Source organism: Mirounga angustirostris, unplaced genomic scaffold, assembly GCF_029215605.1.
Source record: "Mirounga angustirostris isolate CCGP_5_RB_7025 unplaced genomic scaffold, mMirAng1.0.hap1 SCAF_15, whole genome shotgun sequence".
NCBI lineage: Eukaryota > Metazoa > Chordata > Mammalia > Carnivora > Phocidae > Mirounga > Mirounga angustirostris.
Genome location: NW_026991723.1, coordinates 72,880,205 through 72,899,752, shown reverse-complemented (window position 1 = coordinate 72,899,752; position 19,548 = coordinate 72,880,205). Strand labels below are relative to the sequence as shown.

The window sequence follows — 19,548 nt, the reverse complement described above, 5'->3', positions numbered from 1 at the left end:
TATTATTCAGTGCCTCTATTTGGTTTTTATTTTTGGCGTTCATATTTTGCTTTTAATTTCCAAGATCTCATTGTTTTTTTCAGAAGTTCCCCTCTTTTTTTTCATTGATTGCAGTATCCTCTTTTTTTTAAGATTTTATTTTATTTTTTTTAAAGATTTTGTTTATTTATTTGAGACAGAGAGAATGAGAGAGAGAGAGAGCACATGAGAGGGGGGAGGGTCAGAGGGAGAAGCAGACTCCCTGTCGAGCAGGGAGCCCGATGCAGGACTCGATCCAGGACTCCAGGATCATGACCTGAGCCGAAGGCAGTCGCTCAACCAACTGAGCCACCCAGGCGCCCCTAAGATTTTATTTTTAAGTAATCTCTACACCCAGTGTGGGGCTTGAACTCACAACTCTGAGATCAAGCATCACACATTCTACCAACTGAGCCAGCCAGGCACCCGATTACAGTATCCTCTTAATCTCATTTGGACTCCTGCATCTCTTCATATGTCAAGAGTGTTTTGGTCATCTATTACTGCATAATGGTACTTCCTGCCCCAGCCCCCCGCCCCATTTAATGGCTTATAACAACAATTTATTAGTACTCACAGTTCCATGGCTAGGTGGTTCTCTCACTCATGTGGAAACATTCAGCTAGTGGCTGGGCTGGGCTGGTAGGTAAAAGAAGGTCTCTCTCACATTCTAGGGCCTTGATGCTGACTATCAGCCAGGACACCTTAGTTTTCCATGTGGTCTCTCTCTTCACTTGGTGTCTCAACTTCAGGGTGTCCCCTGAGTGCCTTCGCTCCCAAGCATGATAGCTTGGATTTCCTTACAGCATGGCCACTGTATTCCAACAGAGGGAGAGAGGAAGCTGCTAGTCGTTTCCAAGATTAGGTTCACAGAAGGCATAGCATTAACTTCTGCTGCATTCTATTGTCCAAAGCAAGTCTCGAGACCAACCCAAGGGGGGGTGGTGGTGGAATGGATTCCCCTCTTGAATCCCCAAGAGATGGCCACCATCTTTAGAGATCATCTCCCAGATTTTCCTCAAAGTTTGCTGCATTAAAGCCGTAGGTTTATCAGAATTGTTAGCTTGTATGGGCTCTTTTCAGCAATTCAACGAATCACTGCCTCCTAAACAATAATCAGTGAGTGATGAGGAGTTCATTGGTCAAGACCAGAAACCACACAAAAAGGAGACTATAGTGAATTTTAATAAAATCACAAATTTAAAAGGGTTCTGATATTATTTTCTTCCTTCTTTTGTGAAATTATGGTGTTAGTAGGTTTTGGAAAACAAAACAAAACAAAACAAAATGCTCTTTACCTGGCAAAGTAGAATACTGGCCACTTTATATTGGTCCTTCCAAAATTACTGGCCTTTAAAATCCCGGAGCCTGGTAACAACCAGGATTCCTTCAGTCTTGCTACTCCCTGTTCTTTGCTCCCCTGCCCCCTGCCCCCCGCCATGGTTCTTGTAAGTGTCCTGGGAAAAGTTCCATTTCACTTAAGGTATTTTTTTTCTCTAGGTGAAATTGGTGTTTGTATGGCTCTAATGGAATTTCTAAAGTTTTAGTTTTGTTCTCTAAGTCATTTCTAGGGGAAAAAATCTGCTAACTGGCAGAGAGCTTTCTTCTCCAGTCTCTGAATTACTGTGTGGTTTTTACCGCTGTACCTGATACTTTTGGAGGTCTAGGGGAAAAGTCTGCCAAGGGGCATGTCTTTTTCTTCTCGAAGCTCGTCTTAAGTTCTTGTAATCTTGGTAAAATTAGTGAGACCCTTCTGAATTTTCCTCTTACCACCTGCCTCACCATCCTATGCTCATGAGCTAGAAAGCATTTTTCACTCTGGTTTAAATTGTTTTATATTTGGAGTTCTACTTCAGGTATTTATTTATTTATTTTTTTAAAGAGAGGGACAGGGGAGGGGCAGAGGAAGAGGGAGAGAGAGAGAGAAAATCTTAAGCAGTCTTCATGCCCAGCATGGAGCCCGATGAGGAGCTTGATCTTATGACCCTGAGATCACGACCTGAGCCGAAACCAAGAGTTGGACGCTTAACAGATTAAGCCACCCAGATGCCCCATCCTTCAGGTATTTTAGTATGAGGTAGAGGACATCCTTATTTTGTAGTGATTGAATTTTTTTCAGCATACTTTTTTTGGGCTCATTTTGTTGGGTGTCAGAGAGTTCATGATGGTCGTTGGTTTTCGTAAATTTCCAAAACACATTGACAAGGATTTATTGAACACCTTTTAATACCGATGGCATAAAGGGTATATGAAAAGAATCTTTGAAGAATGAAATAAAATTCATGATGCCATTGCAAACAAATGCATCCATTTTTGTAAGGGTAGATTGAGAATGTGAGAAGTGGCTGTTCCAATACCCCTCTGCCCCTGTGTTTCCCTTTTTCTGTTTTTTTCTCTCCCTTCTTATATCTGGGTCTCAAGATGTAGATGAGTGTGAGGTTTCCGGCCTGTGCAAGCAAGGAGGACGGTGTGTGAACACTTATGGAAGTTTCGAATGCTACTGTATGGATGGATACTTGCCAAAGAATGGACCCGAGCCTTTCCACCCGACCAGAGATGCCACGTCATGCACAGGTGGGTTTCTGCCAAAGAAGGGAGCTTTCTGAAAGTGGGATTCTGTTCTCAGATGACTTTCTCCTGCTCTGAGCCTGCGTCTGTGGGGTCTGTGTTGGGGATATGAGTGGAGATTATCTGTCCTTTGTGCATCTGTACAACCTATGAAATAAAGTCAATATTACAAGATAGAAGGGGCTGGCTATCTCATTTTTTTTTTTTTTAAAGCTACAATTAGTAAACTTCTGGGATTTTTAGTAGTTAATAGATATTCTCCTATTAAACCTGATTTTAGATAGTAAACATAGCTGCCCTGGTAAGGACCAGCAACAGAAAAGTGACTCTGAAAACTACAAAGCCATATATATCTGAAGGTATTTTGCAATTCAAATTTTTTACTTCGCTGGGGTAGGCTTCTCTTTAGTGTGAATTAGTGAAGGTTGACTGCCAAATCCCATCAGCTTTGTGCGTGTGTAGATGCTATTCCTATGGAAGGCCAGAAGGTTGAATAGAGACAATCATTGGAAACATGCCTAGAAGTCAAAATGGAAATGAACCAGTCTATGTAAAATATCGCTCAGGTGTGTGTGGAGGGAAAGGGAATGATGGGGTAGGGGTGGAGAGAGATGATGAGTTTTGAAAATTCATATTCACATACTAATGAATTTGACGTTAATTTATTTTCAGAAATAGACTGTGGCACCCCTCCTGAGGTCCCAGATGGCTTTATCGTCGGAAATTATACTTCTAGGCTTGGCAGCCAGGTTCGTTATGCTTGCAAAGAAGGATTTTTCAGTGGCTCAGAAGATACAGTTTCAAGCTGCACAGCCTTGGGCACATGGGAGTCCCCAAAATTAAATTGCCAAGGTGAGTTTTCAAAAGGTTCAGGTTCCCAGCTTCTGGCATTTTGAGATTGTTTTCATAGTTCTCTCTAAATTTCTCTTTAGGGTAGTGAATGAATGAAATAGATCCAGTAAATTCATGTTGTCCTTAATAGGCATTCAGTTGATTCTCTTGGTATTTTCAGCAATAGTTCTCATCTGCAAATCATGATTAATTCCATCTTTATTTTTCTACATTTATAAAAGTTAGGTTTCTCCTGATTAACCCACTTGGTTACTATTTTCAGAACAACAATTTAAATAGTAGTGTTGACTTTGAGTACTCTTTTCTTAGTCATGACTTTCATGGCAATGGTTTTAGTTTTTCATTACTTGTTCGTGGTCTTGGCTCTTTGATGTTACGGATATCTGCTTATATTCTTATGCACACTAATCCAGTGCTATGTGCCAAGTGCTGTTCTAAGCACTTACCTTACAGGATCCCTATGAGTATGTACTATTATTATCCCATTTTACAGATGAGAAAGGTGAGCCATGGAGAAATGAAGTAATCTGTTCAAGGTCATACAGCTAGTGATAGAGCCGAACTTGAACCCAGGAATTCTGGTTTCAGAGGTTGCATTCTTTTTTTTTTTTTTTTAAGATTTTATTTAATTATTTATTTATTTGAGAGAGAGAGAGAGAAAGCTCATGTGCATGCGTCAGGACGGAGTGGCAGAGGGAGAAGGAGAGAGAGAATCTCAAGCAGACTTCGTGCTGAGCTCAGAACCTGACTTGGGGCTTGATCCTAGGACCCTGTGATCATGACCTGAGCCAAAATCAAGAGTCCGATGCTCAACCAACTGAGCCCCCAGGCGCCCCTGGAATGACATAATCTTAAGGAAACCTCTACCTATTCTCACTTTACTAGGGCTTAAAAAAAAATCAGAAATGAGTTACTTTTATCACATCTTTTAGACATGTGTTAGAGTGATCATATGTTTCTGCTTTAAACAAGTCATATGGTAAGGTTATATTATTAGATTTTCTGATAATGATCTTACATACTAATATTTGGAATGGAATCTTCTGGGTCTTTGGTTTTTTATTCTTTTTATCTGGATTATATTTGCTAAATTTTATTTAGAAATTTTACATTGATATTCAGAAGTGAGGTTGGTTTATTTTCTTTTTTCTATGCCATTTTTGTTGAGCTTGGTGTCAGTGTTATTCTAAATTTTAAAAAAAGAATGTGAAAGAATTTCTTTCTTCTTTCTCTGGACTACTCTAAATAGAATTTTTAAAGGCTTGGGAGATTTCACTTGCAAATTATCTGGATGTGGCTTTTTTGGAGAGGTAGTCCTTGGGCTATTTTAAAAAATCCTATACTTACTGGTCTAAGTTTCCTATCCTTTTTGTGTCCATTTTAGTAATTTACATATTCCTAGAAAATCATCTATTTTATCCAGATTTTCAAACTTATTTATGGAGAGAAGTAGAAAGCACTCATATTTATAATTTTCTGTAGTTGTAGTTGTTTATAAGTGACATATTGGAAACAATCCCAAATGTCTGTCAATAGGAGATTGGTTAAATAAATCATGGCATATACATGAAATGGAATATTATGTAGCCAATAAAAATACGTTGGAAAATAATTTTTATTGACATAGGTTAGCCTTAACAGTGTATTACTGAGTTATCAACTATATGAATAACATGACATTAATTTTGAAAAAGCTCATATGCACATATATGCTTACAAAAGTTTAGAAGGTGATACATCAAAATATGTTTACCAGTGGTAACTTCCACTGGGGGGGATCCTGGATGACTTTCACATTTGATATTCTTTCTGTACTGAAAGAATTTTAAACGCATTAGACAAAGTAACAAAGCTGTTTCCATTTTGGAAAAAAGGAAACAGTTTTCACTGAATTTACTGCATAGCTAGGAAATCTCAGTGATGTGCTTGGCTAAGTTAATTCTTGTGCTGTTCTGATTTGCGATTCAGGCTCTAAACACATTTTAATAGTTAATTATCATCCTGGGGGTTAAGAAATTCTAAAAGTACATTTTAGTTCTCACATTATCTTTCAGTGGATCAATTAAAATGCAGAACTTAGATTAAAATGTGCCATAATGCATATCAAAGAGCTCCCTAAGGATTTATATAGGAAAACCCCAATAAAAGAGTTTGTGTGACTTCGAGAACCAGTAGTCATCTGGATTATTGGACTGAGAATGGAGAAAGTTAATTTAGAGGAGAGTACTTGTTACATTCCCCAAAGAACTGTTATTTGGAAGATCTTCACTTCTTTTTTCCCTCCTCTAATAACTGCTCCGTCTGCCTGCTGACACCCTCCTCCTCCTCCCCCGCGTCACCACATGGCCACGTCTCAAGGCTGTGTCTGCTCCTCTGAGCACACCCCTTCGTATTTATCCTTCATCATCCTGGGGCTCCAGAAGCCGGGCCACACGCCAGCCGGCACGGTATTTTCAGCCCGGAGGTATAAAGCCACAGGAATTGGGAATTCCGCTAACAACACTAGCAAACTGTGAACTTGGATGTTGCTGAGGAGCAGGTCCTTGGAAAGGGAGCAGCTGTGTGTTACAGACCCAGCTTTGGTGTCCCATTTCACAGACTGCCCTACCAGAGAAGGTGCAGTTGGTGGATCCCGTTGTTTGCCTCCTCCCTGATTCCCGGGTCCCTGGAGGCTGTGCCGCCATGGCCAGGACCCCGTGACATGGGTCCCCATCCGAGCGGGCCTCAGAGTTTCTCCTTTGAGTTGGTTAATGAGGATGGGCCATGGTTTCTAACGTCTACTAATAGCAGAGCCTGCTTCTCTAAAGGTGGCCAGCGCTTTAAGGTTGACAAGGTTTTCTGTAAGCATTGTCTCATCTGATCTTTTGAAATGCCTTCTGAGGTGGTTAATAGGTTGTTTCTCATTTCACGTATATTCTATCTACAGCGAATAGTGGGTATTATTTCCCATTAAGAACCAGAGAGAGGAGGTGACTTACCTCGTGTCACTAGTTTATGTATCAAGATGAGGACCCAAAGCACTTTCTAGAAGGCAGATTCCATGTGGAAGCAACCCTTGTGAGTGCTGGAGGTGGGAGGCACCAAGGAAAAGCTGGAGGGCCTGGGAGGACATGGTTACATGGTTACACAGCGTGGTCCGGGACCTACCCCGAAGAATATGTATTGTTGTGGAGTCAACTCTTCACCTTTTGAGGTTCTCGCAGTAGAGCTCCATCTCATCCCTGCCAAGTTGAGCATGTTTAAAAAAGTTTTGACCTAAGTTGGAACACAGATTAGGGCATTCAGGTGAGGGGCAGCGGACAAGGTTTGTTGCACTGCTGTCTCGGAATTTTCAGTCGGGCTGTGGAGAAGATTCACATCAAGAGCTGGCAGGAGAGATTGACGCGTGGTGCCTGCCGTGGGTGAGGGTGGACACAGTGGCAGCCCACATACCTTGTGTTTATCTTTTGTGTTCCGGGCAGTCATTCGAAGCAGATTTTGGGGCACCTCACCACATACCGATCTTTTAAAACATGTAGGAAAACTGCATTGATTTCCTGGCTGCATGCAACAGATCTCTTGCGTTATCCTTTTGTCGAGTAAATGCCATTAAAATATGTCACTTACAAATGGTTGGAGTCACTGGCGTGTGCAGGATGAGTGATGACCCTAGTTAGAAGACTGCCGTGGGGTGGGGAAGCGGGAGCCTTAGAATCAGAAAGACTTGTGTGAGTTTTGGCTGCACCACTTGGGAGTTCCGGAACCAGCCCTAACCTTCTCTCAACTCCAGTTTCCTTCTGCAGAAGGGGATAAGATTGTTTCCATCCTGACAATTTAATGAGATAATGATAGAAAGCACGTGGTGCTGTGCTTGATGCAAAGTTGCTGCCTGATATGTATTCACCCATCATGATAAGAGGGTCATAATCTAGCGGGGAGTGTAGGTAGTGTCCCTCTAACAAAAATATAAGATCTTTGTGAAACCTCCCACCATGGAAGGGGAAGGTCTAAAATTCTCCAGCTTTCACGTTACCTCATTTATTAGTTTTCAATCCAAGTATTCTGCTTACCAGTAGAGCATTAAAATGAAGAGTTTTAATGTTATTTTTTAGAAAAAAAAGATTGATGTGCCAAAGCGTCAACAACCATTATCACCTCTACAAATGGAAGATCCTTATAAGAGATTACACTGATAAACACTTTTTTTCTTTCCAGCTCTCATGCTTTCACCTAGCCTGTCACCCCTACAGTTTCCGAAGTCTTCAGATTCTAGCTGTATTCATAGTAGACGCTGTTTGTTGGCAATAAGTGTTGTTACGTGAAATGGAATATTTTTCTTCTTCCAAGTGAGCTTTCTTCTGTGAATATGATCTGAAGGAAATGTATTGTTTTTCAAGGCTAAAGTTCATGAAGACTTGAGGATACAAAATACATCAAAAAGTTATGATTACTATTTTTTTCCTACTGCCTTCAGGGCGAGTGGACTTTTTGGTACTAATGAGCTCATTAGCTTAGTTACCACAGTTAATAAGCTATCCTTGAGAACGTGCTTCATGGCATGGTACAACCCTCCCATCTTCCTCTGATGATCGTAATAAGATTTTTTTTTTAAAGATTTTATTTATTTGAGAGAGAGAATGAGAGAGAGAGAGCACATGAGAGGGGGGAGGGTTAGAGGGAGAAGCAGACTCCCTGCTGAGCAGGGAGCCCGATGCGGGACTCGATCCCGGGACTCCAGGATCATGACCTGAGCTGAAGGCAGTCGCTCAACCAACTGAGCCACCCAGGCGCCCCGTAATAAGATTTTCTAAATGCAAGTTGCCACATACTGAGATGCTAGATTCCAACCCCCACATTGATGACATATGGAATTCAGTGCTCAGATGATCCTGGAATGAGGCTCTAACTACATGTGGCCAAATTACGAGCGTGGCATAAAGTACGTGAAACTTTGCCATAAGGTTACATTTTTCAGCCCCATTCCTTAGGCCGTATTTCTTATACACATCACAAGGATTAATGTTCGTAATAATGTTAATAACTCACATGACTGCAGGGAATAGTCTAAAAATATGGGATGTAGGTGTATCCCATGGAGAATTTACCATTAAGGGGGGCAAAGGACATTTTTCCAAGTGAAGCAAATGAAGAAAATATAGGTGTAAGTGCTGAATTATCTGATCCAGGACATGAGTATAGTGGAGACTCTGATGTTGATCTGCCTAGACCATTTGGACCCTTAAAACCTGCCCCATCCCGCTGACTTCTAGGTGATCTGTAATTCTGCTTTGATTCTAAGGCACAACAGAGACATTTCTGTTACTGTTGTGTAAATGAAAGCTGACTTTAATATGATTTTCTTTGATTTTCATACTCGTTTCTGCTCCTCTGCCAGAGCTTTCCAGCTCGTAGTTTATTTCTCTGGGAAGACTTTTCCTGAGTCAGTATCAGCATGTGGAGTAGGACTGTCCTTCATTCCCCTGGCAGTTGGCAAAAGGTCTGCCTCAATTTATGGACATTATTAGTCTTTTTTTTTTTCTTTCTCAGCTTGGTATTTATTGCTCTCTAAAACAGTCCTAGATGAAGCCTTCTGTGACTATGTTATTTCTGAAATCAATCACATTATTGTGCTGATGTTTCTCAGGAGAAGTAACCAATGGGGATGACACGGTGACACAGCCAGTTGTTGATTAGATGCCATAAATTGCCTATGCCTTTCATCAAACAAATTTCCTTCTGGAATATTTTCTTGGGTTGAATAGTAAAGCCTGTAGTGTGGATAAACATTTTTACCTTCAAGATATGAAACAGAGTTACAGTATGAATGTGGTCCTTGAAACTCGCACAGCACATTCCCCCCCCCGCCTCTCCTCCCCCCCCCCCCCCGGGGAGACCTGTTTTGAAGTTGATTATTTGAATAACATCACAGATAGTAGGATGGTAAGAAAAAATTCCCCGCCATGGGGGCACCTGGGTGGCTTAGATGGTTAAGCATCCGACTCTTGGTTTCCACTCAGGTCGTGCTCCCCAGGACGTGAGCTCCAGCTCCCCATTGGGCTCCATGCTCTGCGGGGAGTCTGCTTGGGGGTTCTCTCCCTCTGCCCCTCCCCCCATTTGTGTGCTTGCCCTCTTTCTCTCAAATAAATAAATAAATCTTATAAATCTTTAAAAAATCCCAGCTGTGTTCATAATTAGTTGACTGTATTGCTGATACATATCCAAACGTTGTTCCTTCGTGATATAATTAGCCAGAGAAATGTGTGCTTAAATGAACACCCCGAATGCATATGTAATGCAGATTTGTGCTCCTTATTTTTTTCTTTCCTTTGGTTATAAACTCTTTTAAAAGGGCTTATTTCCTTGTGATCGTGAGAACTTTGGGCATTTCGTGTAGAACCATATTTTTATTACCACCTATTGCAGCCTCCATTGGATTGATTTTGGAGTATTTTTTAATAGTAGCCACCTGCTTCCTTGGGTACCCTTTGGTCTGAGTAGAAGTGGCAGTGGTTGCCATCTCTCTTAAGCATGATGGGAATATCTGTGACAGGGCCATGTGCCAGGCCAGACCCAGGCCAGACCCCCATGTTACGGGTTTAAACGTCAGTACTAAGAAGGCTTCAGGGTATCACACAGATGTAGGGTTAAGTCTTGTTTCCAGCAGCTATCTTGCTCTGGGAAAGCTGTGGGAGACAAGATTCGGAAGAGGGAGTTGTTGAAGAACTCTTCCATACTGATTTGAATGCTCCTTTATGTGACCTTTTCTCCTGAGGTTTTAGCTAACTTCTAAGCTCAGTCCTAATCAGGGCCTAGACTGAACCTCTTCATGGTGAGACTCCCCAGATTTAATGGACCTGGACTTTGGGGTCATATATCCCATGGCTTGAGTACTGGCTCTATCTTTTACTAGTGGTGTGACTTTTGAATGTGACTTAAGCTCTTAGGAGCTCTTAGGGACTCTTAAGCTCCATATTCGTATCTATAAACTACGTGAGAAAAAAAAAATCTACCTTGCAAGGTTTTCTTTGATGAATAAATAAGATAGTATGTATCTAATAGACTTAAGTTTAGTAGGACTTTGATGAATGCTATTATGATTAAAATGATTGAGGTTTGAACAACATTCCCAGAATTCCCTGGTACAAAAGTGATACTAGTTTTTGTCTTTTACTCCTCTTTCATCTACTTGGTATTTGGTAGGTGTGAGTTACTTCTGTTGAATAACAAATGTAATGTATACCTGTCTTATTATTTATACTTACAATTTACTGATGCCTCTTTCCTTCCTCAGGGGCCGTTATTCATATCAAAGTTACATTTATTACATCTCGAACAATGATAAAGTAGTAGCAAGCTATCAGTGAACAATTATTTATTGAGTATTCACTATGCAAAACGTATTATTTTAAGTAGGCATTGTGGGGGTGCAGGAGATGATCAAATAAAGATTCTGTCCTTTACGAACTGGCCATATATTTGGGAAGACATAATGTATTCATAGAAAGACATTAAACCCTCAAGCATGTGATGATAAATGGTAGCTATTCCTCCCAGTATTTAATTTAGGTTCTAAGCTGAGTGTGTGCATAAAAATCAAACTTGGAACCTTGTAGAAATGTGGATGCCAAGAACCCAACTCAGTACTACTGATTCGGAAGAATTATCTCTGGGTAAGGGGAGAGGCTGTGAGCATCAGCATGGGTGTTTTTTCCAAGTTCCCTAGGCAATTCAGATGTACAGCTGCCGTTTAGAACCGTGGTTTAATCCAAGCCATGCTAGAATCCTGTCTGTCTCTCACCAAGGAACTATCCAACTTGAGTAGCTATGATATGGGAACTCACAGAGTCATGGTTGCCCACTAGTGGGCAGCTCCCTGAGTCTCTGAACCGTAGTCCCTAGAGACCAAGCTACTGATCTCTCATCAACTCCCAAATTAATATTTTTGGTATTAATTTAAAAAAAAATCTTATATTTTTACACGCCTTCCATTATTCTTGGTCACGTCCGAGGATGGAAGCCAATTTAGGTATCTTCTGTACTCTTACACCTTTAGAATCTGTGCTTCTCCGTTAATCCAGTGGTCTGTCACTGGGTTCTTTCTGAAACCTCTCCAGTGTGCTGTTAGGATTCCAGCTTCAAGGTCCATAAGCCTACATAAACCTACACCCTCAATCTCTTCACTGCTGTTCCATTTCCTGCTATAACTGAGCCCTGGCTTTAACTAGAAGTTATTTTAGATGTCAACAATGACTGGGCAGCCTTATGAAACATTAACCACCTATTCGGTTGGTTGCCCAGGTACACACAAATATACTCATGTCTTGCAGTGTTTGGGGCCTGTTGATAATCTCTAAAGGTTTGATGCTGGGAAAAACATGATGAGGTAGCCGTTGTGTCTGGTAAACACGTATGAAAAGGGAACAAGTCCCTGTGGGCAAATATGGGACTTGCGAGGTGGGCAGGGTTGGAGGATTTATGAAATGACCACCTGGTTCTGGTCTCGTAACTGCTCATGATGTGAATCTGCACTGACCAGAAACTAACTCTTCTTTTAAAATCTCAGAGCTGAGGCGCCTGGGTAACTCAGTTGGTTAAGCGTCTGCCTTCAGCTCAGGTCATGATCTCAGGGTCCTGGGATCAAGCCCCACATTGGGCTCCCTGCTCAGTGGAGAACCTGCTTCTCCCTCCCCCTCTGCTGCTTCCCCTGCTTGTGCTCTCTCTCTGTCAAATAAATCAATAAAAATCTTAAAAAAAAAAAAAATCTCAGAGCCGGGTAGGTTGAGCTGTTGTATTAATGTTCTCATGAGAACGTTGATGACAACAGATGAAAGCCTGCTCTGGGAGGCCTCCCTCAGGGAAAGAACTCTGGGGTTCTGCAACAGACCAAGCATTCATAGTGGGATGGAGGCATGTGCAGTTCCATTAAATCCACCAGTTCTTTATCGGAAGCTCATTTAAGAGAAGCTACCTGTTTCTAAGGCCAAGAATGGTTGATGGGGAGTTGGGAACAGATCATACCATTTTCTCTATCTTGAGTTCTTTATCTCAATAAATGCACTTACATTTTATTTTTTAAAAAAGATTTATTTATTTATTTGAGAGAGGGAGAGAGAGAGAGAGCACAAGCAGGAGGGGCAGAGGGAGAGAGGGAAGGAGAAACTCAAGCAGACTCCATGCTGAGCACAGAGCCCAACACAGGGCTTGATCTCAAGACCCTGAGATCAGGACCTGAGCTGAAACCAAGAGTCAGATGCTTAATGTACTGTGCCACCCAGACACCTCACACTTATATTTTAAAAGCCTGCATGTCAAGAGTGCCTGATTTTCTTGGCTTTCTACAGATTGGGGAGAAAACTAAAAATCAGAATGAATACCAGAAGTTATATATATATATTTTTCTCTGTATTTGGGTATAACTGGGACTCTTGGCTACATTTGCAATGATTATGGCCTCCTTATTTTAGATTTATTATGTGTTCTTGAATAAAATTATATCTATGAACTCCCCATGACCACATGAGGAATTTGACATGTTCGTTTCTTCCCTTTGCCTCATTGCTCAGAGTTTTTTAAATAATTTGGAATTTTATTTTCAAATTATTCATTTTTTTTACAGTGTTCAACTTTTTGTTACAGAATCCTTTACTACTAGTTGTATCAAGCTCTCCAGTCACATTTAAATGATTATGGAGACTTAACCTGCACATCATGCTGATTTCATTGCTTGCTAGTGTTTCTTCTAAAACCTGTCCTCTACTTTTCTTAGGATATTTATTCTGGTTCTTCTGTGTTGTTGTTATTGGGCTGGAGTTCGTTTTGTTTTGTTTTTTTTTCAGAAAAGATAAACATGAATTTAAAAAAATTGCAAAATATCTGAAGATGACTTTCTTTTACTCTTACATGAGGTAGAGTTTGGCTGAGTCTGAAATGGTAGCATCATAATCCATTTCCTTCAGATAGCTTCTGTAAATATTCTACTATGTTCTAGTAGTCAGAGTTGCTGAGAAGAAATTTCATATCAATTTTATAATTCTTGTCTCCCTCTATGCAGCTGATTTTTTCTTTTATAGAAACATAAAGTGAATGTTTAGACTGTATATACTTTCCCTATTAATTTGCTTTAAAAAGTTCAAAGTTTTTTTTTTTTTAAGATTTTATTTGTCAGAGAGAGGGTACAAGCAGGGGGAGGGGCAGAGGGAGGGGGAGGGGCAGAGGGAGAAGGAGAAGCAGGCTCCTGCTGAGCAGGGAGCCCGACGTGGGACTTGATCCCAGGACTCTGGGATCACAACCCGAGCCTAAGGCAGCCGCTTAATCGACTGAGCCACCCAGGTGCCCCAAAAAGTTCAAAGATTTTCTATCTATTTCATTTAATAATCCGTTGGGAACAAAACTGTAATTGTGTTATCATCTACTTATTAGGAGTTTGTGATCTCATGATACATAGGAAAAGGCACCTGAAAATCTTAATATTTAAAAGGACCCCAGAATGGATTATTTCATTGACCAAGGAATTCTCCATAATGTAAATCGTCTTATAATTGGAATATTTTCTGTGTGTACACGTTTGTGAGTTTCACTGAAGTCAGGCATGTCTATTTTCTCTCCTTCCGAACAGTCTTCTATATCTGCAACTGGATTATTTGATGGGGTTCATGTTTTCTCTTTTCCCATATGAGGGGACTCTAGCATGACTAAATGTTTTTTCCTAAAATGTGGACTATAGGGATAGAAGTTGGGCATCATAACTAGTGCTGTGCTTCCTCCCCTTGCAGAGATCAAGTGCGGCCATCCTCCGCAGGTGCGGCATGCACTGCTGGTGGGGAATCACAGCTCCAGCCCGGGCAGTGTGGCTCACTATGTCTGTCAGGAGGGCTTTGAGAGCCCTGGAGGAAAGATCACTTCTGTTTGCACGGAGAAAGGCACTTGGAGAGAAAGTACTTTGACATGCACAGGTAAGGACTCTGTTTGGTGGGGCTTTTTTTTTTTCCTGGAAGCAAACAGCCAGCAGGAGCCTGGGACCTCCAGCTGACCCATCGCTCCCTATGCACTGTGCCTGGCTCTGCCATTTACCTGAGGGGGCACCTGGCTTTAGGTGTGTCAGCTGAACCCCAGAGATTTGGAGGGTGGATTGGGAAAATAAGTTGCGTAGAAAATCTCGTGCATCCGTCTTTTGCAACTCACCTTAAATCACAGTGATTCCTGTCTCCTCTGCTTGGCTGGCTGAGAAATGTTTCTCCAGGAATCATTTTTCTCAGGGGGGCATACTGAAAAGTCCTAACTTAGCCCACGTTGGCAGCTTTTCAGAAAAAAGGTGGTGTAATGGGTAAGGAGGTTTTTAATGTTTATTTAAAATTTTTTTTTTTTTTTTTAAGATCCTACCTATTTGACAGAGAGAGACACAGCGAGAGAGGGAACACAAGCAGGGGGAGTGGGAGAGGGAGAAGCAGGCTTCTCGATGAGCAGGGAGCCTGATGTGGGGCTCGATCCCAGGACCCTGGGATCATGACCCGAGCTGAAGGCAGACGCTTAACGACTGAGCCACCCAGGCGCCCCTATTTAAAAATTTTTAACTGTGGTTAAACACACGCAGCATAAATTTACCACCTTAACCATTTTTTTTATATATATATTTTTTAAGATTTTATTTATTTATTTGACAGAGAGAGAATGAGAGAGAGAGCACATGAGAGTGGGGAGGGTCAGAGGGAGAAGCAGACTGCCTGCCAAGCAGGGAGCCCGATGCAGGACTCGATCCCGGGACTCCAGGAACATGACCTGAGCCGAAGGCAGTCGCTTAACCAACTGAGCCACCCAGGCGCCCCCCACCTTAACCATTTTTAAGTATTAAGTATATTCACACTCTTGTGCAACCCATCTCCAGACCCTTTCCATGTTGCAAAACTGAAACTCAGTACCCATTAAACAGTAACACCCCACTTCCTGCTCCCCACAGCACCACCATTTTACTTTCTGTTTCTGTGGATCTGACTAATTTAGATACCTCATATAAGCAGAATCAGGTAGTATTTGTCCTTCCGTGACTGGGTTACTTCACCTAGCATAATGTTCTGCGGGTTCATCCATGTTGTTGCAAAGGGCGGGGTTTCCTTCTTTTTAAAGGCTGCATAACATTCTATCGTATGTATTTACCACGTTTTGTCGATCCATTCATCCACTGATGGACACTTGCGTTGCGTGCACCTTTTGGCTACTGTGAATAGTGCTGCTGTAAACATAGGCATCCAGATATCTCTTTGAGACCCTGCTTTCAATTCTTTTGGGGATATACCCCGAAATGGAGTTACTGGTGAAAAGGGCTTCTGAGACAACAGTTCAAAGGCTAGAGGTGTCATATATGGGCTGTGTGTCATCAGGAAAGGCATTATTTGCTCAGATCCTCAGTTTCTTCATCTGTAAAAGGGGGAAAGTAAAGTCTGCTTTTCCTATTTCCAAGAGTTATTGAGAGGGAATCAAATGAGATCATCTGTGGGGAAATTTTGAAAAGTTTAAAGCACCGTGTACACGTTAGGTCTTCTACTGAAATTATTGTATGCGCTTCCGCATTCTTTAGTTCACACCACTGCCTCCAAGTGACAAGGTGGGAGAAGGCAGTGACTCTATTTGTGACGGCTGGACAGGGGGTGTGACAAATGGTTGTTACACAGTGTTGAATGGCTCTGGGAATGTGTTTCTTTCTTTTTTTTTTTTTTAAGATTTTATTTATTTATTTGACAGAGACATAGTGAGAACAGGAACACAAGCAGGGGAAGTGGGAGAGGGAGAAGCAGGCTTCCCACGGAGCAGGGAGCCCGATGCGGGGCTCGATCCCAGGACCCTGGGATCATGACCTGAGCCGAAGGCAGATGCTTAACGACTGAGCCACCCAGGCACCCCTGGGAATGATGTGTTTCTAGATGTTGGCTCTAACGACAGATCTGTGAGGAGTGAAATCTCAAGGGAGCTTTGGTCTGGGTCTCCGGTTTGACTTGCCGCTGAATTGTTATAGCATGTCTTGGGTTTTGCTGGTCAGAGTTTTCCATAGGGAAGTCTAGCCAGAGCAAGCAAAACATGGGGACTGCTGGTGATTATTTGTCCATAGAGCAATTGTTCCTAACCATTTGGGGCATAGGAATTTGGTGTAATCTATCAAATTGATTTAATAGGTATCTATTTAGCATACGCTAGGGGTGAGGTACTTTGCTAGACACTACCTTCTTGGAATTCATTGGACAGCAGGGTAAACCAACTTTCCTCCAAAGAAATGCACGTACACACGTACATACAAGGTTTCACAAATTCGGGATGTTCATGGACTTCCCTGGACTAGACGAAGACTTTGGCCCTGCTGCTGGAGCCATCTGTGCCATGCAGTTCCCCCATCGGGTCATCTCCGCCATAAATGGCAGAGGATGGAGGCTAGAGACTGGAGGCCTAGAAAACGAAGAAGGGTAGACTTGGATGGGAGCCCAGAGATCTGGTTCAACCTGTTCTTAGAGAGTTCGCATTGACTCACCCTACCTGCACGGAGAAGCAAGGGCAGTCCTGTAACTAACAGCAAGGACTCCAGAGTCCCAGTCTCATTAGGGAAATTGAGAAGAGCTAATGCCATATTGGACCATCCCTCCGTCCCCCTCCCGTTAGTGTATCTCTAATAGCACTTTAAGAATTATTTGGAGGCAGTGAGGCGTCTGTCTCACGGGATGCCGAATTAAACATTTGGGGCAATGTTCCTGGCCCTGAGATACCTGTGGAGTCCCTTGATGAGCCAGCTGGGCATAGCTTCTGGACCCTCAGCCATTTGCCTCATTACTCAGGCTGTTTTGCTTCCGTTCAGAATTCAATGTGGGTACAGGGATTAGTCCCTACAGGAAAAAACAGTGGATCCGCATGGGGCATAGTAAGCTATTAATTAGCTGATTCTTGTAGAGCACTTTGAAGAACAAACATGTTATGTAACTGCTAATTATAATTACCGTCCTCAGCCTGCCACCTTTCACACAGTCTGTGGCTCCAGCTGCAGCTGTTTCCTTGGGTTTATGCAAGCTTTGATTTAAGGAGAGAAAAGGCATTTTTCCCTGAGAGCTGCGATCTTTCTGGGAGGAGGCCTCTGTGCCGTCAATCAAGATTGGCAGCTAAATTAAATTTCCGCAGATAAAGGGGGTGATTTACATGCTGATTAATTCATGGTGCAGCGCGCAGGATCTTGGTGGGTAGGTAGGGGAGAGGCTTCTGGAAATGTAGTGAGAGATGCTGATTACCGTGGCTGTTGCCCAGCTGAACTCCCTTCTGCCTTCTTTTCCCTGTTTTCCACTCATTTCTGCACACCTCTCCTGTACCAACTCCCTCCGTGTATTACCTTCTTCGATGTCCACGTCTGGATTTTCCTCCCACTGTCTGCTTTTCTGCCTAACCTCTGAATGCCTTCTACCTCTGCTCGCTGTTTCCATTCTGTTTACCCCCTCTCTTTATACTTCACTGTTTAGTTCCAAATTGGTTGGAATAATTTATCTTCACTTTACCTGGATTGTTTTTAGTTGAACTTATTTTCGGAGGCCCTGTTTCTTTGGATTAGCAGCATGGATCTGTGTATGTTTTTAATGGGGTGTGAACGCTGGCAAGGTGGTGGGACTCTTTTTTTTTTTTTTTTTCCTCTTTTTCTTTAAGGCCAGTTTGGACTGGAACCTCCAGACAGCTGAGAATTAGGCAACCATTTTAAAATGTGCCTGGAAAAACCCCAGGTGGAAGCTTGATGTTTAGTGGGTTGGTTTACCTCAAGATCAAAGAGGCTGATTCATTCTTGATAAGACTGTCGCTGGCTTTCCTTCTGCTCGGGCCATTTGGCTTTTCATGTTTAGAATCTGAGTTAATAATTATAAGGTTGACGCTCACTCTTGCCACGCTCTTAGAAGGGTAACATTGCTATTGAAACACAGACTGTTTATGGGCTGGGATCCGTTCTGAGCCCCCTAACCCGATTCAGGCCCGAGTCCAAATGCCTCCAGGCGTCCTCTTAGCCTCTGCCCCTCGGTTTTGTTGCTGATCTTCCTTTTCAGCCTAGTGAGTGCTCACTTGCAGCAATAACGCAGTTCAGATGGAAAACAAAGGTCAGCTGGAATAAATGGACACATCGATATAAATAGCCCCATGGCTGGGATGTGTTTGAATATGTGTATAATGTTTGGACTGTCAAGCACGATAGCTACTGTTGGCTGTGTCCAACTTACATGCCCAGGGCTCTGCTAGGGGTCTGCATGCCTGGTTTCGCTTTGTCCTCAGAGAAACACTGTAAAGTAAGTATTGTTAGTTTTCATTTCATAGGTGAGTAATCTGAGACTCATAGAAGTTAGGCAACTTTCACAGGGTCCTTCAGTAACTAGTAAATGGCAGAGACAGGACTTGAACTTTGGTCAGGATGCTTGGGAAGCCCACGATCTCGCTCTCTCCTACCAGTGTTTCCCAAGCTTGAGTCATTTGTATACCACCCGGATGATGTTTGCCATAACAAAAGTATTATTTTTTTAAATAAGTTTCTTTAAAAAACCTTATATTTAAAATTTCAAATCATAATTTAAATTTATTGATCAAAGACACTTTGTGTAGTATATGTGATATTATGAGTTGGATGGACTACGTGTATTTTTTTCTAATATACGCAAAAGTCAGTACAAGCAAACATATATAAATTTACTCATGTGCTGCAAAAAGTCATCCTTAGGTGTTTGATGCATTTTAGGAAAGCACTCCTCTAAGTCTTGCTACTTCTACCTATTGTATGTGACTCTAAAGACTTAAAAACAGGAAAGGAAATATAGCAGAACTCTTACAGCCAAGCATGCACTTATTCAAATAGTCACTTTGATTTCAGTGATGCTGCCATTATCAAAATGTATCTGTTTTGTAATCTGTGTTTGGGAATTGCCTTTGGAAGTAGTTTGTGAGTCATATTAGAAGATCAGTCATTTAACTTTTGAAATCAGATACTGTTTGACTAGAAATGACACTGAGCTTGACCATCTCCTTGGGTCACCTGAACTTACTCTCAATGATCTTTTACTGTTTCCAAAAATAGAGAAAAAGGATATAAAATTGGAAACCAAGAGAGTCTGTTGAATCAGTCCCTGTCCACAGTGG

The 19,548-nt window shown here is 41.9% G+C and overlaps 1 protein-coding gene across 1 annotated transcript in view; it reads left to right on the top strand.

Annotated features, from left to right (window-relative positions):
* The window catches only part of SUSD1 (sushi domain containing 1), a 124,741-nt gene that overhangs the window by 25,350 nt on the left and 79,843 nt on the right, over positions 1-19,548 (top strand). The window contains exons 4-6 of the mRNA XM_045882928.2: positions 2,440-2,592; positions 3,259-3,438; positions 14,190-14,369. Coding sequence (XP_045738884.1) covers positions 2,440-2,592; positions 3,259-3,438; positions 14,190-14,369 — 513 coding nt within the window. The remainder of the gene's footprint in view (positions 1-2,439; positions 2,593-3,258; positions 3,439-14,189; positions 14,370-19,548) is intronic.